The sequence below is a fragment of the Grampus griseus genome (genome assembly GCF_964374135.1).
Source record: "Grampus griseus genome assembly, chromosome: 10".
Taxonomy (NCBI): domain Eukaryota; kingdom Metazoa; phylum Chordata; class Mammalia; order Artiodactyla; family Delphinidae; genus Grampus; species Grampus griseus.
The window spans coordinates 59,517,353-59,538,940 of record NC_139004.1 but is presented as its reverse complement, the minus strand read 5'-3'; the positions used below and the strand labels follow the sequence as shown (position 1 = coordinate 59,538,940).

At 39.9% G+C, this 21,588-nt stretch overlaps 1 protein-coding gene across 1 annotated transcript in view; it reads right to left on the bottom strand.

The window, feature by feature from the left end:
• ULK4 (unc-51 like kinase 4) overlaps positions 1-21,588 on the bottom strand; it is a 513,951-nt gene that overhangs the window by 399,750 nt on the left and 92,613 nt on the right. The window contains exons 19-20 of the mRNA XM_082664206.1: positions 18,001-18,084; positions 8,070-8,231 (exon numbers count right to left, since the gene is read on the bottom strand). Coding sequence (XP_082520332.1) covers positions 8,070-8,231; positions 18,001-18,084 — 246 coding nt within the window. The remainder of the gene's footprint in view (positions 1-8,069; positions 8,232-18,000; positions 18,085-21,588) is intronic.

Sequence of the window (21,588 nt, the reverse complement as noted above, 5' to 3'; positions counted from 1 at the left end):
TGACAATTTACTTCTTCCCTTCCAATTTAGATGATGCCTTTTATTTATTTTTCTTGCCTGATTGCTATGGCTAGGACCTCCAATACACTGTTAAATAGAGGTGGTGAGAGTGAACATCCTTGTCTTATTTCTGAATTTAGAGGAAAAGCTTTCAGCTTTTCACCACTGAGTATAATGGTAGTATGGATTTGTCATAAATGGCCTTTATAATGTTGAGATATGTTCCCTCTATACCCACTTTAATGAAAGTTTTTAGCATGAAGGGATGTTGAATTTTGTCAAATGCTTTTTCTGCATCTACTGAGATTATCGTGTGATTTTTATTCTTCCTTTTGTTAATGTGGTGCACCTTACTGATTGATTTGCAAACGCTGAACCATCCTTGCATCCCTAGAATAAATCCAACTTGATTATGGTGTATGATCCTTTTTTCATACTGTTGGATTTGTTCTGCGAATATTTTGTCGAGAATTTCTGCACCTATGTTCATCAAAGATATTGGCCTGTTATTTTTTGTACTGTCTTTGTCTGATTTTGGTATCAGGCTAATGGTGGCCTCACACCTGTCAGAATATCTATCATCAAAAGGTCTACAGGGACTTCCCTGGTGGCACAGTGGTTAAGAATCCGCCTGCCAATGCAGGGGACACGGGTTCGAGCCCTGGTCCAGGAAGATCCCACATGCCATGGAGCAACTAAGCCCATGCGCCACAACTGCTGAACCTGCGCTCTAGAGCCCTCAGGCCACAGCTACTGAGCCTGCGTACCACAAATACTGAGGCCCGCGCACCCTAGAGCCCATGCTCCGCAACAAGAGAAGCCACCGCGATGAGAAGTCCGCACACCTCAACAAAGAGTAGGCCCCACTCGCCACAACTAGAGAAGGCCTGTGCGCAGCAACGAAGACCCAACGCAGCCAAAGAAATAATTTTAAAAAAAGGTCTACAAATAACAAATGTTGGAGAAGATGCGGAGAAAAGGGACCCCTTGTACATTATTGGTGGAAATGCAAATTGGTGCATCTGCTATGGATGTTCCTCAAAACTCTAAAAATAGGACTACCACATGACTCAGGAACTCCACTCCTGGGTATATATCTAGAAAAAAATGAGAACACTAATTCGAAAACATAGATGCACCCCAATGTTCACAGCAGCACTATTTACAATACCCAAGATATGAAAGAAACCTAAACAACAGATGAGTGGATAAAGAATATGTAGTACATATATACACAATGGAATACTACTCAGTCATAAAAAAGAAGGAAACTGCCATTTGCAGCAATGTGGATGGACCTAGAGAATATTATGCTTAGTGAAATAAATCAGACAAAGACAAATACTGTAATGATATGACTTATATGTGGAATTTTTAAAAGTAATACAAACCAATGTGTATAGGAAAACAGAAACAGACTCACAGATACTGAAAACAAACTAGTGGTTACCAGACGGGAGAGAAAAAGGGGAAGGGGCAAGTCATGGGTATGGGATTAAGAGATACAAACTTATGTACAAAATAGATAAGCAATAAGGAGACAGAATATAGCACAGGAAATAATAGCATTATCTTGGAATAGCATTTAATGGAGTATAATCTGTAAAAATACTGAATCACTAAGGTGTACACCTAAAACTAATATAATATTGTGAATCAATTATATTTCAATTAAGAAAACAGATTTATTTCAGTCAATATTATTTCAAAGATTATTCAATCCCTGGATTAAAAACAATAAGAGCAGTCTAAATAGAGCCCCTAAAGATCACGCTACGATTAGAATTTTTCAAGGACATTTAGGGGTCTCCCTTAAACTGGCTTCGAGACAATGAACAGTAAGTCTCATTAGCACTGTAACAATTCTTAGAGAGGCTTTCACAGCACAACTGACTTCCTATTGATATAAAATCCCTACGCAATCATAATGGGGATGTTTCTTGATACAAGGTTTGTCCAGACTGCTTCTAAGTGTATTCAAAGCAATATGAGGGCAACTGGAAGTTCTCCTCTACAGAAAGCTGCTCAAAAGCCTAACCTACCTTCCATTTTGAAGAGCTCACGCAGCAAATAACTTTTAACCCGTCACTTCTGTATATCAAACACAGTTGAAAGCTCACAGAAGCTTAAGAGCACATGAGGGCTTGTATTCTCCAAATCAAAAAAAATCAAATCTCAAGATAGACCTTCAGTGATTAGGTTTTGAAATATTTACTTAATAAAATAGAGCTTGAGACTACATTTTAAAACTGGAAAGAACACTTCCAGTTCAAAATTCACTTCAAAATTTGCCTCCAAAAGGACATTGTGTTACCTCCAGAATCTGTGACCATCCATTTATTAAAAGCAATGTCTAAGAAAGAGATTAATTCAAAACTGAAGGCGGCATATCTATTAGAAACATGAACACAATCTCCACGGAATAAGTTTAAGAACCATTTCTTTTCTGTCTTTTGAATGATTTTTTCATGTCATATGAAAATTACATTGGGAACTTTTTCAAACTAGACACACTCTCATCTGACCTCTGAGATCTTAAGACACATCAGAACAGGGGCAGGGGGTGGAGAGAGAGGAGGAAGCAGTCAGTGTTGTTGAAAAGCTCCCCTCCAACCCCAGTGAGAACCACTGCCCCGAAAAACTCTTCACTTTGTCACCTTTCCTCTCAGCACTTCAGTAATTATAATTAGCCCAGTAACCTCCCTCATAGGAGCCATTCTACTCAATCTAACTCTAAAGGTTTCTCTCGTTCCCACTGTGGCTCATACAGAGATTCCCTGTAATCCTAATAATTCTAGGAACCCTTTTATGCATTCAATACACTTCCCAAGTCAGGTCCGCTCCCTTCAACAACTAATCCCTAAGCAATGGATGCCACCACTCCTGAGCGGGAAGGATTCATTAGCCATCTTTCACTCCAAGCCAGGCCAGTGTTTTTCAAGAGCTCCAAGGTCTAGGGCAGTGGTTCTCAAACTTCAGCAGGCATTAGAAGCACCTGGAGGCTTGTTAGAATGCAGATTACTGGGCCTCTCCCTGCAGAGATTCTGAGTCAGCAGGTCTGGGTCAGGGTCCAGAAACCTGTGTTTCTAACAAGTTCCCAGGTGATGTTAATGCTGGTTATCTGCATCACACTGGTCCAGGGGGACTCTATGGGGCCAAGAGATGACTAGGAGAAATGGGTCAGAAAGTCAGTGACACAGGCAGTAGGCACAGACTGGTAACACGCGGAACAAGGAGCAAGTTGGTGACTCAGCACTGATGACACCATCCTCCAGCCTTGCTCTTGCAGCCATCAAGTCAACGGATATCCACCGGGCACCTACCACACGTGCTCAGGAGGGAACAACGGCAACAGGGTCCCTACCTTCCTAGAACTGACCTCCTAACAGGATGTATGATGATGTGCACACATAGGTTGCATAAATACAGCTGTGTTGACTGCTATGACAGAAAATACAAAGAGACACGAGGGGCAAGACACATCCTGATGAAAGAGGTAACATTTAAGCTGAGAACTAAAAGATGAAGAATCGGCCATGTGAAAAGCCAGAGGAAGGCATCCTGGGCACAGGGAATAGAAAGGGGAAAAGTCTTGAGGCCGAAGAGTGCTTGGAAATTCTTGAAAATATCAGAACATGTGTGTCATTGAAGCACAGGAAGTGAGGGAATGAGTGTTAGGAGATGTGACAAAAGAGGCAGGCAGAGGCAAAAATCACCCAACATCTTGAAAGTCACGTGAAGAATTCTGATCTTTATCACTAAATGGGTACGTTAACCTCCAGAGCACATTCCTGAGAGGTTGTTATCGGAAAAGAAACCAAAAAAGAAGTTCAGCTCTGTAAGGCGTGCTGGGGAAAATTCAACTGTCATCCCTCTAGGAATCTGTGTAAAGTGTCTTCAGGATGCGTATTTTCAGTTTCTATATCCTCAACCTTTAATGAATTTTCTTAAGATTATGATGTTAGAATAACTTTGTTTTAGGATCCCCAAACAATGATCTCATACTGTATTCCCCATTCTATTATTAGCAGGACCTTTGTGGCCTATTTCCCCTTGTAGCCCAAGTAAAGAAGAACGTTTAATGTTATCAACCTCCTGCCCTCCACTCATGACGTGAGACAAGAGGCTCCATACCAACCTTTGCAGGAAAAGTCCAAACCTGCAACCAAAGACCTGGCTTCAAACTGACAGAAAGATGAACAAAACACAGTCCTGGCTTTCCAGGAGTTTACAGTCTATAAGGGATTATAGTAAAATAAGCTAGCATAACTGATTTACCCCACAAAATGTGCTAACTGCTTTAAACATTAAATTTTATCCTGAAACTCAAAGCACTTGCCAATTCTTAACTTCTACCTAGTACTCTGTAGTATTTATCTAGTATTATCGTCCTTTAAAAAAAAATTTTTTTTAAGATGCTGAGAAGTTTTAGCAGAGCAGTAAGAAGAGGAGATGTGATTTTATGAAGTTCACCCTGTATGCAAAATGGAACTAGTGGAGCAGCAAACTGGCCGTGGGAGACCAGTTAAGGCCACTCCACTGGTCTCAGTGAGAGACGGTGGTGGCCTGGATTATGGAGGCAGCAGCAGAGCTGCAGAGAGAGGCAGACAGATCTGAGCAGTATCTATGAATTAGAATCAGAGGACAGGTTGACTGGCTGGATGTAAACAGCGAAGGGGAAGGAATTAGGGAAGATAAAGCAACAAAAATGATACCTAACCCTTTGTTTTCCTTAGTCTATCTTCCCTTACCTTCCCCTCCCAAGGGCAATACATCAGATTCTGAGGAAAGAGGTCAGAGGGGAATGGGAGCACTGAGCACAAGTGGCTCAGGACACACTCGGCAGTGACACGGGAGAAAGAGAATGACATAGAGGCAGCGGCCAGAGTGGATGGAGTCTGTTACGCTGAATGAATAAATTAACTGATTGAACAGATCAGTAAATATACTGAGAATAACTGAAACCAGGTTTCTGTATGAGATTAGATTTACAAACACAGAAAATGGGAAGGCTAAAAAGAATCCTACGTATGGGATTCAAATTGGAGGTATCAATATGAATGCATGAGTTTTGTTCCAAATACCCACAATGATAGATATAAGAACAATTCTATATGCGTGCGTATTATGAGTACCTATACTTTTTTCTAGCTCTGAATACTAAGAAGGCCTGAAAACAATAACACCCCATAGCAATAAGCACAGCACTCAGATCGTGGTTTCTAAATACCAAAGGTCCCTTGGAGAAATGATTGGTTCCAGGGCTGGCAGAGCAAGTACAAAAGTAGCCCAGAAACTGCATGGTGTCAGAAAGTACGGAAGTGATCGATGACAGAAATAGGTCAATGGGGGCTTCCCTGGTGGCACAGTGGTTAAAAATCCACCTGCCAATGAAGAGAACACGGGTTCGAGCCCTGGTCCAGGAAGATCTCACATGCCGCAGAGCAACTAAGCCCGTGTGCCACAACTGCTGAGCCTGTACACCACAACTACTGAAGCCTGTGTGCCCAGAGCCCATGCTCCACAAGAGGAGCCACCTCAATAAGAAGCCTGAGCACCACAATGAAGAGTAAGTAGCCCCTGCTGGCTGCAACTAGAGAAACCCCGCGCGCAGCAACAAAGACCCAATGCAGCAAAAATAAAATAAATAAATAAATTTATTTTTTAAAAAAAGAAATAGGTCAATGTGACACAAAAGCCAGCTTGTAAGGCTTCTAGGATGATCTGAGCATCCAAACAATAAATAATAATAGTGGTAATAGTAGTATCACATTACAATTCATTGAATAAAATAGGTACCCATGGGGCCTCCCTGGTGGTGCAGTGGTTGGGAGTCTGCCTGCCGATGCAGGGGACACGGGTTCATGCCCCAGTCTGGGAAGATCCCACATGCCGCGGAGCGGCTGGGCCCATGAGCCATGGCCGCTGAGCCTGCGTGTCTGGAGCCTGTGCTCCGCAATGAGAGAGGCCACAGCAGTGAGAGGCCCGCGTACCACCAAAAAAAAAAAAAAAAAAAGGTATCCATGATCATAAGGATATAAATACACACATACGTGTGGGAGAAGGGAAAGAGCTTCTTTAAAATAGAATTCCAACCAATACCAAAGGCCTGTTTTTGTACAGCTCATGAGAACAATGTACAATGGTTTTTACATTTTTAAAGTGTTAAAGAAAACAAACAAAGAGAATATGGAACACAGACCATATGTGGTCATCAAAGCCCAAGATACATATCATCTGGCCCTTTATAGAAAGTATTTGCCAATCTCTGATATAAAAGGAATGAAACAGATGGTCATCATATGGCAACCATCACAGAGGCATATGCTACAGGTAAGGGTCCTCAATGATGTTAAGGAGGTTTAACGGGAAAACACTATATAGACCCAAGTTGAGCCTTGCCCTACAAAATACAAGCCCTGTGTCCTTTAAACCTGTAAATGACATGAAGTTCCCAGAAATACTGGGGAACTGTTTCAAACTGAAGGAGACTAAAGAAATATGAAAACAATATATAACGTATGATACTGAACATGATCCTGGAGCAGAAAAGAAGAGACATTTTGGAGGAAATCGGAAAAATTACAGTCAAAAATTAATAAATTAGATGAACACTAAGAACAAAATATAAAAAGCCCAAGATCAAAGAGTGAAGCTTAATGTGTCAAACGAAGAAAGAGCTAGAAGGTGTGAGACTTTGGTGGGAACAACTGGAAAAAAATCTCTGCCAAGAAAAGAAATCATGCTGAGCATAAAAATGAAAATGATAATATAAACCCAATTAAAGCAAGGATTTTTTTTTAAAGGCCCAGGATTAAAACGAACGCCTTAAGATGTGACTCAAAGATGACTTGAGAAAGTTCACTGGTGTTTTTAGGACAGATACCGGATAGGGTTGAAGAGAAAACAGTCCAGAAAGGAGCAAGCTTGTGGCAATAACCCTTTAAAGAAGTACGGCTGGGGTGGGGTGGGGGGGACGGGGGGAGAAGGGATGGAGGTACCTCCTAAGAAACTCTGGATATGTTTTTATGTGTGTCTTTTTATTTTTAATGTGGTAAAGAATACCTGAACACTGATTAGAAAGATCTAGTACACAAGGAGAGGGTAAAGATTTAGGAAAGAGCAAAAATAACCATTTGAGTTGAGATTCTCAAAAAAAGAAGAGATGGAAGAATCATGGACGCGTTTGTCTCTGACAGGAGAAGGGACAGTTCATCAGCTGTAACAGGAGAGAAAGAACTGAGGCAGGATAGTTGTGGATGCAAATAGGTCCAAAGATGTGTAAGACAGACACTGGGATAATTCCCGCTGGATGTCTCCATTTTTCTCTGGGAAGTATTTACTGAGGGGGAAGCCATTTACTGAGGATGCAGGAGGGAAACCATGGGATTGGAGGGTTAAGGAAAGAGGATAAGGTCTGAAATTGGCACAGTGAGAAGCACAAGAAGGAGGAGACTAGAGAAATACAGGGAGGGTACCAGATAACGTTGAGAGTCCAGATAAGACTGGTGATCAAAAAGAGTATATAAATAAATCACATGAGAAAGGCCTGTATCTGGTCAACCGACTATTAAATTGATACAACCAGGTTAACACATCTTCATACATAATTATCCTTTACATCAAGTCATTATAACCATGGAAGCAAAGCAGTAGACAACCAATCAAAATACAGAAACTGCAAAATCACAGATGCTTGAACATTAATATGAATTCATTTGAACCACATGATAAACCCATTTAACGTAAAGTCTGAAAGAGGGAGCTAACAGGAAAAGTCAAGGGACACTAGAAATATACCAAACCAAATCCTGCACCCTAACCACTGCCATGGTTTTCCACTATCACCTCCAAATAGTTTTTGAAACTGTAATTCATGGTCATATAAGATCCTATTGGAATTTCCTGACAGTCCTCCTGCTTCAGGAGAAAATCAAATTACTGTTCTCACCAACTGTTACTCTGAGATTTCTACCTATCCAATGAAATTTACTCTGTATCTAGCACAGTTCTTCAAGCTTGGTATTTAAATACATGCAAATATATCCCCAAAAGATGCTCCATCTTACCGATATTGCAGTTATCCTAAGAGAATCAACGGTAGAATGTTTGAATAGGTACCATAAAACAGGCCCAGTTTCTCCTGTAATAAAGCCCTGGGCCTGAGCAGAAAAGGTAGTGCAGACATTTTCAATAATCTTTGCTGCCATGTGATTCACAACACGTTCTTCCTAGAGAGAGAGAAGGAGTAGAAAACGATGAAAAATTAAATAGGTATTATTATGAGAAATATATACACATCCTTTCTTCATAATCACTGCTTTATAAATAAAGCCCTGATACCGAGAGTGCCCCTGGATGTGTTAGGTGTTTTAGGAGGTGTGGTCATTTTTTCAGGCTATTATAAAACGATTACATTTGGTTAATCACTAAACCTAGCATAACATAATTCTCCACATATTTCAATAAAAAGGCTGAAATAATCTGGAAAATACACAATTATAGCTTACAGCATAACATAAAAACTGGAAGATAATTTTAAAATCATAAGGAGTATGCAGAACAATCTTTAGAAATTACTCAGGGCTGGAAATAATTAGTGTACCAATAAGCTAAAGACCACCTGAATACAGGGCATCAAGGAAAGCCCGAAGAAAGAGACTGCACCAGTGGTGTGACCAAATTAACCCTTAGACTAAAGGCTGTTCTGGATTGTTCTAACAATGCTTAAAAGTCTCAAAAAGGATCAAGCTGTTTCCAGGTAACTTAAATGAGTCCAAGAAAAAGCACAAAAGTACTTAAAAGGCTATAAAGAAACAAAAGTGCCCAACATAAAAATCACGACGTCTGACATCCAATTAAATTCACACACACTAAAAAGCAGGAAAATATGACTCATAAAAAGAAAATTTAATTAAGGGAAATGACACAGGTGACAGAATAAGAAAAAAGTATTTAAATGGCTACTATAAATACAGTCCATACACTCAAGAAGAAAGAAAGAGGCATAAGGAAAGAAATAGAAAATTAAAAAATGACCCAAATCAAAGGGCTAGAGATTATAATGTCTTATATGAAAAATACACTGAAATGGATTAACATATTAGGCTCTGCAGACTCAATGATTAGTGAAGATTAGTGAAGACACAACACTTAACAAAAAAAAAAAAAAAAAGAAGAAGAAGAAGAAAGAAAAAAAAGAAACAACTATCCAAAATAAACACAGAAAGAAATAAGACTGGGTAAAAAAGAAAAAAGCATTGGAACATCAGTGAACTGTGGGACAACTTCAAACAACCTAATGTATGTGCAATGAGAATCCCAAAAGGGGGCAGAGGGAGGCAGAAAAAATATTTGTTTGAAGAACTACTGGCTGAAATTTTTTCAAATTTATGAAAATTAATAATTCACACTCTAAGAAACTCAATGAACCTCAAGTAGAAAAAAGAAAAGTCACACCAAGGTACATCATCATCAAACTGCTAAAGACCAGTAATAAAGAGAAACCTGTAAAAGCAGCTAGAGTAAAAAGACACATTATGTAGAGATTATCTAACACATAACCTAACAAAAATAAGGATGACAGGAGACTTCTCATCAGAAGCAATGAAAACCAGAAGAGAGTGGAACAATCTTTAAAGTACCAAAAGAAAAAGAAAAAAGATAACTGTCAACCTATAAATCTATATCCAACAATAACACCTTTCAAAAACAAAGGTAAAGGGCTTCCCTGGTGGTGCAGTGGTTGAGAGTCCGCCTGCCGATGCAGGGGACGTGGGTTCGTGCCCTGGTCCGGGAGGATCCCACGTGCCGCGGAGCGGCTGGGGCTGTGGGCCACGGCCACTGAGCCTGTGCGTCCGGAGCCTGTGCTCCGCAACGGGAGAGGCCGCAGCGGTAAGAGGGTAAGGGACTTCCCTGGTGGCGCAGTGGTTAAGAATCCACCTGCCAATGCAGAGGACACGGGTTCAAGCCCTGGTCTCGGAAGATCCCACATGCCACGGAGCAACTATGTGCCACAACTACTGAACCTGCACTCGAGGGCCCATGAGACACAACTACTGAAGCCAACGCGCCTAGAGCCTGTGCTCCACAACAGGAGGAGCCACCGCGATGAGAAGCCCTAACACCGCGATGAGAAGCCCTAGCACCACAACAAAGGGTAGCCCCCACTGGCCGCAACTAGAGAAAGTCCATGCGCAGCAACAAAGACCCAATGCAGCCAAAAGTAAAAATAAATAAATAAATATTAAAAAGTAAATTTAAGAAAGAAAGAAAAGGGACATTCTTAAAAAAACAAACAAAAAAAAAAAACAAAGGTAAAAGTGAGGAAAATAGGGACAGGTTGGTAAAAAGGTACAAATTTTCACCTGTAAGATGAATAAAGTCTGGGGATGTAATGTAAAACAATGTGACTCTAGTTGATAACACCATATAGTATAATTGAAATTTGCTAAAAGAGAAGAATTTAAATGTTCTCACCCCAACCCCCCAAAAAGGTTAACGGGATAAAACATGAGACGACTGATGTGTTAGCTCAGTGGGGGAATCCTTTCACAATGTATGCATATATCAAATCATCACTTTGTACACTTTAAATATCTTACAATTTTATGTCAATCATACCTCAATAAAGCTGAAAAACAATTTAAATCCCTATCTCTGATAAAACAGACAAAAAACAATCAGCATCAACATAGATTTATATCTATATCTATCTATCAGATTAACAAGCTTGAGCTACTATAAGAAAAAAAGCACATCACCCAACAATGGCAGAATTCACCTTTCTTTCCCCCTAAGTACATATACATACTGAGCCATGAGAGAAGTATCCACAAATACCAAAGATTTAAAATCATACATATACCACTCCCTCTAACCACAATACCATTAAACAATAAAAAGATAAATAGAAAAAATATAGAGACAGGTATTAAATGAGAAAGAAACAAAAGAGGTGTAGAATTTGTTAAGTTTACAAAGCATGTAATGGGATAAAACAGTTAAAGGAACATGAAAATTTACAGAGAAACCGAACCAATATAAATCGTAGAACCCCCTGGAGCTTCCCCCTGAAGATTAGCTGCCGCAGGAGAAGAGGAGGTATAAACCTCACCCTAGCAGTGAACATACCATACTTTGTGCCTCTTAGCCCACCAAGTCTCTGGAAGCTGGTCTACTCCCTACTCAGTGCAAACTCAGGATCGCTTCTTTGTGCCATTCTCAAAGGTTTGCTTCAAGACACATTAGGTAACTCCATACTTAGTACTGCATCCTACTAATAACAGCATTCCTAATATTATGAATAGTGATATTAAAAGGAAAAACACAAGAAACCCTGCATCATTCCTATTCCACATACACGTTGCTCACTTTCACTACATAAAGGCGAGGAGAACTGTGCGTACCCGCAGAGAACCCAATGTTGACGGCACACACATTCTTTATTAGGAAGATTAAACTTAAACTGTGACAGTTACAAAAACAGAAAATACAGCTGTACATTTTCACTTTTACCCAGTATCAAGAATTTTAACTTCTCTCTCATTTTCGTTAACTAGTGTCTAAAAACACTTCAAAGATAATACATATAATGGCTAACACCTCTATACATTCTAATTCAAGCCCCATCTTTTCCTAATTAAATACAAGCAATTTACCAATAGTTTTCTTTTTTAAAAAGCACTAAAACTGAAAATTCAATTTCCTCTTAAAAGAATTTTGTTACATCAAAATTATCTAATAAGCTATTGTTCAGAAATGAATAATAAAGCCAACCATTTATGTTTTGAACCTCACATTTTAACATATGCCAGGTGTCAGTTCAGCACCCATAATTATATACAGACTATTATGCAAGCTATAAAAAAAAGAGGTGGTTGATTAGATACAAATGCATAAATTAATCTCCTCTAAACACGTGGAAACACTCTTGGTACTATTTCCAGCTTCTGTGCGCACTGTACAGGAGGCTGCTACCTACCCAGATAAAAATAACTACCTTCAAGAAAAGCCAGCTTTCTCAGTCTCCCTATTCCATGCACATACAGAACATATGCCATCTAAGTTCAATGCCAAATATTCCTGAGATCAATACAGCAATGATACCAAGGGGAGAACTGCTCTTTGCCATTGTCTACAATAGGTCAAAGCAATGGAATGGAAAGCTGTCAAAGAGGGCCCAAGTCAGAAGCATGTGGAAGATCAACCAACACAGGTACCTTTCCTTATACAAAACATCAGCTGGGGCCCCAGGGCTTGGCCAGTATCAAACTACTCAAGAGTGGCACACCTGGGACTGAAATCCACATCCTCTGACTCCCAGCTCAAGGTCTCCAAAATGCCAGCCCCAACTCTGAAACGATGACTCAGTGTCATCATGGGTACCTTTTCTTCTATACTGCCACACTCTTTTTAAAACAGTTATACCAGATCTTCCTTTTTGTGTGTGTGTGTGTGTGTTCCACCTTAAGTCTCTCACTCTAAATACTTCCCCTCTTTCCACCTGAGCGTTTACACCTGTAACAAGATCAAAGGCATTTGACTCACATCTCTATTACCATTGTTAAAATTATAGAAATCATAACAGGTTGACCTGGTTGGAAAACAAGGTCATAATCTCTTAGGTAACCTTTTGAAAAAGAGAAAACCTACTGAAAACTATTTAAACAAACTCATGACAGCCCCAGTGTAAGACTATCTTCTTCTCCCTAAGTGGATCTCACAGCATGCCACAGGATAAGGTAGGTCTGTGGGCAAATAACTTTGAAAACATCGCATTCGATATGCGCCCATGGAGATTCATAATTAAAAGCTCTGAAAAAAGTAAATAAATAAATAAAAGCTCTGAAAAGTACTAACTACAAACAAAACGAAACTATTCAACCTTGTTTAACCCAGTGTGTCCCAAGATATTTGACTGGAAAACCCTTAAAACATGTCTGAATTTCCCATGGCAAAGCTAGTTATCTGTGCACAATGAACAAAAACAATATGTATAATTTAAAACTAAAATTGTCTTCTAAGAAGTCTACATATCAATTAAAACAAAAAAGTAAAATTTCCATTCCGCTTTTCTCTCAATGCACAGATTAAAGGGAGGAGAAAAGGGAGTACAAACCAGAATCAACGGCCCATGTCCAAAAAGGTACATTACTAAGTTTTGAAAGTGAAAAAAGAAGTCAATTAAGTTAGGCAAAAAAACATCTCAATATATTTAAGAACAACAGAGATAGCACAACAATGTGAATGTACTTATCTATATACTTAAAGGTTAAGATGGTAAATTTTGTATTAAATATATATTTTACCACAATTTAAAAAAATACAAGAGAAATAGAACAGACCACATTCTTGATCTATACAGTAATGCAACTTTGTTATTGCAACAAAAGAAAAAAGAGGCAATAAAATCCCACCCACTTGAAAAAGTTTAAACCATCTCATAAACAACCCTGGACCAAGATAAAATTTTAAACTAGGGATTATCTATAAAATAACAATAATGGAAACACTACATGTCAAAACAATGGGATACAGCTAACACTAGGTTGAAAGTTAATAGCCTTAAATGTCTTAGTAACTACACAAGAAAGAAAAAGGAAAAAAAAAAAGCAAATGTAGTTACAAAACAACAATAAATGGCATACTGAACCAGGGATAAAAAAAAATTTTCTTTCCGAATAAATGAAGATAGGGCAGTGTCTTAATCATTTTCGCCTTTCCTGTGTCCAGCCAGTACATAATATGTTTCATAAATGCTACCTGTAAAGAACGGGAGCTGTACATGAGAGAGTTACCTTAAGCAATGAATTAAATACATTAGCTGAATGTCATCAGGAATTCAAAGGAACTTCAATCATCTTATTCCAGTGTTTTCTAAACCAAATGTGTCATTCTCCTTTTAGTTTTCTCACTGAGTATGCCTTCCATTTTCACTAGTATCAACCAATTCTCCTCAAATTTATTCATAGATATATACTCTCAATCAACATCCCAACAGGTGAACTTGCATGTAACTTTTAGAATCAACTTTTTAAGTAAAAAGGGACCAAAAAAGCTAAGAAACTCATGAAAAAGATTAAAATGGTAAGAAAAAACGCCCCTCTATATTTTTAAATTATTAAAAATAAATACTATTAATTTAGACAGCATGGCACAGATAATAGGCCAACAGAACTAAATAAAGACAAGAGACATGCACGTTGACATGACAGAGGTACACTGCAGAGCCATGGGGGGAAGAAGGACTTTTAATTAAGTGATGCTGGGATAACAGATTATGTTTATTTTAAAAAATAAAACTGGATCCACACATAGCACCACACACACAAAACAATTACAAATAGATTAAACTTTTAAAGGGAAAAAGGAAAAATAAAACTTTTAGAAGAAATATGTAATAGACCATCTTAATGAAGTTGGAGGAGAGAAGCTTTTCTTGAGATATAAAAAACACAAATAATAAAGGGATGGATTGATAAATTTCTATTCAAATTAGGAACTTCTGCTTATCAACAGACACTGTAAAGAAAATGAAAAGACCAAACACAAATTAGAAAGTATCTGGGATACACATAAACAACAAAAAGTTAATACCCAGAATATATTTTTTAAAAATTCCTATGGGTGGAGTACCATGACATCTGAATTTTTTTCAAACAGTTCAGAAAATAAATGAATGAATGAATAATAAATACACACATATGGAAAGATATACACACACACATATTACAACAAAGCAAAGAGGACAAAACGTTAACAGTTGAACCTAGGTGATGAAAATAGAGGTGATCATTATAGTTTTCTTTCCTTTTCTAATACTTGAAACATTTTATAACAATAGGCTGGGTGGGTGGGAGAGTGGGAATGAAGGTGTGCAGAATTCCTACAAAGCAACAGAAAAAATTAAGACAATCATTTTCAAAACAGGAAAAACTACAGAAACCAAAATAAATAGAAAAGGATGGTCATTATCATTAGTAATCAGGAAAATACATACATTATTACATAATACATAATACTTTGAGAAACAATTTAATGCCCACGAGACTGACAAAAACTTAAAAGTCTGACTATATCAAATGTTCAAGAAGATGTGAGTTAATGGATACTCCTATACACTGCTGGTGTGAGTATAAACTGATACACACGTGTGTCTCTGAGGCACACATCAACAACATACTATTCAGTGGTACAAACACTTTACACAATCAGCATGTACCAATCTCAATCTAACTTTAAGCAAAAAACTTAAGTCTCAAAAGAACACAGTGCCAGTCCATTTATAGAGTTTAACATTTAGACTCAATCAACATAATATTTAGCAATACAATCAAAAAGGGAAACACTATAAAGAAAAACTTGGGAAAGTAAAAAGAGAAAACAATTAGAAAACCTTGGGAAAGTTTATCACCGAACTCAGAATAGTGTTTACTCTTTGAAAGAAAGTACAAATTGCAATCCTAGAGGGAGACAGAAAAATTCTCTAAGCAACCGGTGACTTTCCCTTGGCGTTTTTTGTTTTTTTTTTGTTTGTTTTTTTTTTTTTTTGACTGCATTGGGTCTTCGTTGCTGCGTGCGGGCTTTCTCTAGTTGAAGCTAGTGGGGGCTTCGTTGCAGTGCACGGACTTATTGCACTGGCTTCTCTTGTTGTGGAGCACGGGCCCTAGGCTTCAGTAGTTGCGACACGCAGGCTTCAGTAGTTGCAGCATGCAGGCTCTAGGGCACAAGGGCTTCAGTAGTTGTGGCCCACAGGTTCTAGAGTGCAGGCTCAGTAGTTGTGGCCCATGGGCTTAGTTGCCCTGCGGCATGTGGTATCTTCCTGAACCAGGGCTCGAACCCATGTCTCCTGCATTGGCAGGCGGATTCTTAACCACTGCACCACCAGGGAAGTCCCCCCCCCTTTTTTTTTAAATAGAGTAAGTGGGTCAGAGTGTGTGCTTTTAACCATACTCCTACATTTCATATACTCTTCTGTATATGAGATACATTTCACTATTAAAGAACCTACATTCAGAAATACCAGTAGGGGCTGGGAAAACAGTTTTCTACATTAAAAAAAATTTTTTTTTTAATCATTGAAGTGGCTTAAAATTTTTTTACCTCAACTATGTCCTGAATACATTAGACAAATATGCTAAAAAATTGCTACAATTGAATTATTTTTGTAAGGATAGAAATCCTTTTTTAGGGGGGGATGATCACCTCTGAATTTATTTAATAGGGACAATATTAGTGTACATGCTGCCAAAGCATACACTTAAATGCTTTTCAAACATATAAAATTTTCATAAATTAGAGAGTTCTGGACTTTTCTCCCTCTTAATGAAAAGTATACAAGACTTGTCATACATACCAAGACAAAAGGCAAGTGTGTATATTCATTAACTATATCATTAGCTACATCGCTATTTTACAGTTATTATTTGTTAACAATACACATGTATATCAAACACTATTCTTTTTTTTTTTTTTTTTTTTTTGCGGTACGCGGGCCTCTCACCATTGTGGCCTCTCCCGTTGCGGAGCACAGGCTCCGGACGCACAGGCTCAGCGGCCATGGCTCACGGGCCCAGCCGCTCCGCGGCATGTGGGATCTTCCCAGACCGGGGCACGAACCCGTGTCCCCTGCATCGGCAGGCGGACTCTCAACCACTGCGCCACCAGGGAAGCCCTCAAACGCTATTCTTTACAGTATGTACTCAATGAAAACACAGGAGGGGGTGGGGAGGATATATTTAATAAAGGATACCACCTCATGGATTAGAATTGATCATCTTTTACTAGGCATTAATCTAAGTTTTATAAATTAAAGACACAAAGTTTTAAAAATTTCTTTACACCATTTAAAAAATTCCTAGAAGACTCCTTTCTCCTTTGAGCTCCTGTATTTTATTCTTTTGCATGAATGTACTTGACAGATTCCACTTTATATTTTTATCTTAGCTCCCACAACAGGTAGGATCTGTGCATGAATAGAAATTCCACCTTCTTCATCCATGTGCCCCCAGGTGTGCCTAGCTTGAGGCCTTGAATGATAAATCCAAACATGTCTTTTGACTACAGATAAAAATAACTTAATTCTCATATTGTTGATAAAGTAAAGAATACTGGCTTCATTCACATCCCACAGTGACAAATGACTACACAGTTAACCCTACAGGCGGGTAAGTGTTCACACCTCCTTTCTGGATCACCAGGGGAAAACCTTGCAGAGATTTTTCTACACTTGGGACATCATTCCATTACCATATAACGCATGAAGTAATGAACTCAAAAGAAAGATGTTTATTCTGACATGTGTTTTTTTCATTCCTTAAGGAATGTTTTTAGCTTATGGCTCTGCCTTGGGTGAAACAATGTCAAGGTTTAAAGCAAACAGAAAAATGCCAACCTTCTAGGTCAGTTACTAAATCCTCTACACAATTACACACAGGAGCTACGTATTCAGGTTGGTTGTTTGGTCAGCTGGCTGGTTTTCAGCCATTAACAATAGCATGAGAAGGGATGTGAATAAATTGAAAAAAAAACCCCACATCACATAATAATTACTACTTAATATTAAAATCAACAGATACTAGTGGCAGCTTCCCCGTTTCTGAACCACAAAATGGCAACCTGACAAGATAATCACAGGGATGTTGAGGTTCGCAGAAAATTCTCTGCATACACCTTGCCTGTTAAACTGTTGTATTGATAACTTTAAAAGAGAGGGGAGGATTAAGTATATGTTATTGAGAACTAGTTAGGTTGTTTATATTTGCTATCACCTCTTAAAAAGCAAGACATTTAAACGAGTGAATGAGAGTTAGTTGGTTTTTACACTTGATCCACTGTAGGTCCCCGGCTCACAGTGGCTTGTCGGCACTGCTTAAATTCAGGAGCAATACAGTGCTTGGTTGACAGGCTCCTGCACTGCTGCAGGCTACAATCCTCACACAGTGCCTGAAGGGTTATTACAATTGCAAGCGTCTACAGAGGACAACAAAGGAGGCTTACCCCTTCCCGAAGGCACCTCATTAGCACCGTGTATGCAGCCGAGGGAACAGCCCAGCATTCTCGGGGCTTCTTGTTTTTTTCTTCCTAAAATGAAGTGGAAGGAAAGGCAGTGAAGCTAACAGCACAAAAGATATTAACCCTTTCAAGAAAAAGGCTCGGTTTCATATATACAAACTACCTAAAACTTCTTAACATTCTATTGAAAGTACAGCCTGACAATTATGACCTGATGAGGGGTCTTTTACTGCACTGTACATACAAGGTATTTCTTCTGTTTCTCATTATGTTGTATATGATGTTGATAAGATCCCCTCAGCAGTAGCTAGATGGAAAGAACTAAGAAATGACAGTATGACCTGGTCGATAGAGAAGCCATTCCACTGATAACTGTAGGTGATGATACAGCTACTCCTACCTAAAAGGTATGACATTATCTGTAACGATTTGAAAGCACAGAACACACAGCTTTGAGTAATATCTCCGGATAATCCACAGGAACTAGTATAACTCAGGATGCTACCTAGCAAGACAAAGCTCAATAAAAGTCAACAATTATGATTAGCGGGTACACTGATTTTAATGACATCAGGAAACGTTCTTCCACAGAAGAACCAAATTAGAGAGAGAACCACAAGAACACTCCTGGAACCTATGAAATAAAATCACAAACTAAACCAGGGGCCACAGAGAAAGGTGCAAAACAATAATCTCTTTATAGCAGAAGAAATTCATTTCTGCTTAGAATGTGTCTTTAAGATTGTCCAAATGTTAGAACTGGTACCTTACTGATCCAAAAGTATTTAATACCCATGATGAGAATTGTGACCCATTAAAACTGTACCCTTAATCATGGAATTCCACATACGGTCATAATCTAGACATTACCATCCAGAGCTGCTCCAGCCCCAAAATCGTGAATTCAGCACCCAATTCAACTTCCAAACACAACTTTCCTCCCTTCCAGATCATTTATTCAGGAGGCCCACCACAACCTTTCCTTAACATCACTGGACTCTGCTCCCCGTCTCCCCTCCCCCACCCCTTCCCTTTCCCCCAGTCTATCCCCTACCCTCCCTGACAGCCATTTAGATTCCTGGTCTATCATTTAATCACTCTTGCCAAAGGCCTGAATGACCTCATCCTCTGGAGTGCCCTTGTCCTGGGCCCGGGGAAACTCAACCTTAGAGGGAGCCAGTGGCTTGTTTTCTCCAGGCCTGCGCTCAGACAGCTGGGCTCTTGGAGGGGTGACACCAAGAACACAGAGTCCACAAAGGACCCAGGATCAGTTAAGCCCAGGGACCTTCCACGTCACTCTCCAGGCCCGTTTCTCTCTCTGACCAATTCCCTCTCCTAAAGGACCACAGTATTTTAACCCCATGGCCCTGCCATCACTTCACCTACTTTTCCTCCTCCGCGTAGACCATGGAACTGATGAGAGAGGAACTACTGCCTCACCTCCACCTGCAGCGAGCTGCTGCTCATACCCAGTGGTTACAGCAGGACAGGCTCCTCCACCCCTTCCACGTGGGCCCACGAGCCCATTCCCACCCTGCTTTCTTCAGGGTCACGAGGGTCTGGACCATCCCTTATTGCTCCTAAGTGCTCGATGCCCTGTCTCCACGGGATCCCTTCCATTTCCACTAGAACAGACTCACTGTCATCTCCCATTTTCAGATGTGCTGTGAGAACTACATGTAGATGTTTTTCCTTTTTTTTTTTTTGGCTGGGCCACATGGCATGTGGGATCTTAGTTCCCCAACCGGGGATCAAACCCATGCCCCCGGCAGTGGAAGTCCCCTGGAGGTGTATTTTTGATGTCTTTGTGGGAGAAAGTGAGCTCCACGTCCTTCTGTTCCGCCAGCTTGATCTGGCCCCCTGTTGTCTCCCATTCTCAAAACAGCCCCTCGCCCCTCCGCTCTTTCCCACAACCATCCTAAGCTTTACGTTCACTTCCTCAAGTGTCCTCACCTCCCCCTAAATCCTCAACACGCTGCCGTCTGACTTCTTCGGCCTCACTCACTCCACATTAAATAAATAAATACACGAAACAGCTCTTGTTGGGTTACCGGTGACTTTCGTGTCACTCAAGACAGGGGACTCTGTGGTCCTCTTTCTTGGACATTCAGCCCTATCGACATTCTCTTTTCTGAAATGCCCACTCCTCTCCTAAGTCTGCTCCTGCTTCACTTACTCTCCGTTAGGATCCAGACGCCTCTCTTACCATCCTCCAATCTATTCTCCACATTTAAAGCAGAGTCATCTTTGTGGCACTTAAATCAGATGACACCCTTACCCTTCTTAAAACTTTATCGGCTTCCCCTTGCTCTCAGGATCAAGACCCAGGCATCCAACTTGGCCGAGGAGACCTCCATGGTCACGTCCCTGCCAGTCTCTGCAGCCCTACTTCCTGCTCATTCCCCTCCAGTCCCATTGGCCGTGGTGCAGTTCATGAGTGGAAAAAAGCACCTACTGTGTGCCAGGAACTCTTCTAAACAATAGCCACACAGCTGTGAGCAAGAAAGATAAACGTTCTGTCTTAATGGTATTTAGTGGGGGACAAAGTTTTTTTTTTTTCATTAAACAAAATAAACAAGTCAAGATAGTGATGAGCGCTATAAAGAAAAGCATAGCAATGGATAAACAAGGTCCTACTGTATAGCACAGGGAACTATATTCAATATCCTGTTATAAACCATAATGGAAAAGAATATTAAAAAGAATATATATATAAAAAACTGAGTCACTCTGCTGTACAGCAGAAATTAAACACAACATTGTACATCAATGTACATCAAATACCTCAATAAAAAACCTTTTTTAATTAAAAAAAAAAGGAAGAAAAGCACAGCAGGCTAAGGGGTTAGAGGAAGACTGTAGTCAGGCTCCATCTCACATTGCTCAGGGCCAGGAGAAGGCTCTCTGCAGGGATCCACGTGAGCAGAGAGAAACTGTAAACATCTAGGGGGAAAACAATGCAAGCAAGAGGAAGAGCAAATGCAAAGGTGTGGAGGCAGGATCAGGGTACGAGGGGTTTCAGGGAACTGTGGGGAGGGCAGTGCGCCTGGGAGGAGGAAACAAGTAAGAGGGTCGTGAGGGCAGAGGTCATATGGGGACTGGGGAGGCAGCTCACAAGAGCACAGAAGGTAACTGGAGATTTAGCTGTGACAACCGGGAAGACAGGAAGCATGGGAGGGCTCTGAGGAGTGACAACGGCAGTCTCATGGGTTTAACAGGCTCACTCTGGCTGATGTCTGGGGAAGACTTCAATGGACACAAGAGTGAAGCAAGGAGATCATCTGGAAATGATTACGGGCTGGACAAAAAGGACAAAATATAAGAATACCTGGCCTCAATGGGATATGTATCCTTGACAAAAGTCAGAAAAAAAAATATGTAAACTATAAGTGTGTTGCCTCATAATATCCTCGTCAGAATCACAGTCTGGTCTTCTGTTCTCATGCTTATAACCTTAGGGTGTTACCAGGGAATCAAAAGGACAGGACTTAGGTGTCTACATTATATACGATATGCATGTATGTACGTATGTGTGTGTGCGTATACATATATCACTTCAGGTCAGTCTCACTA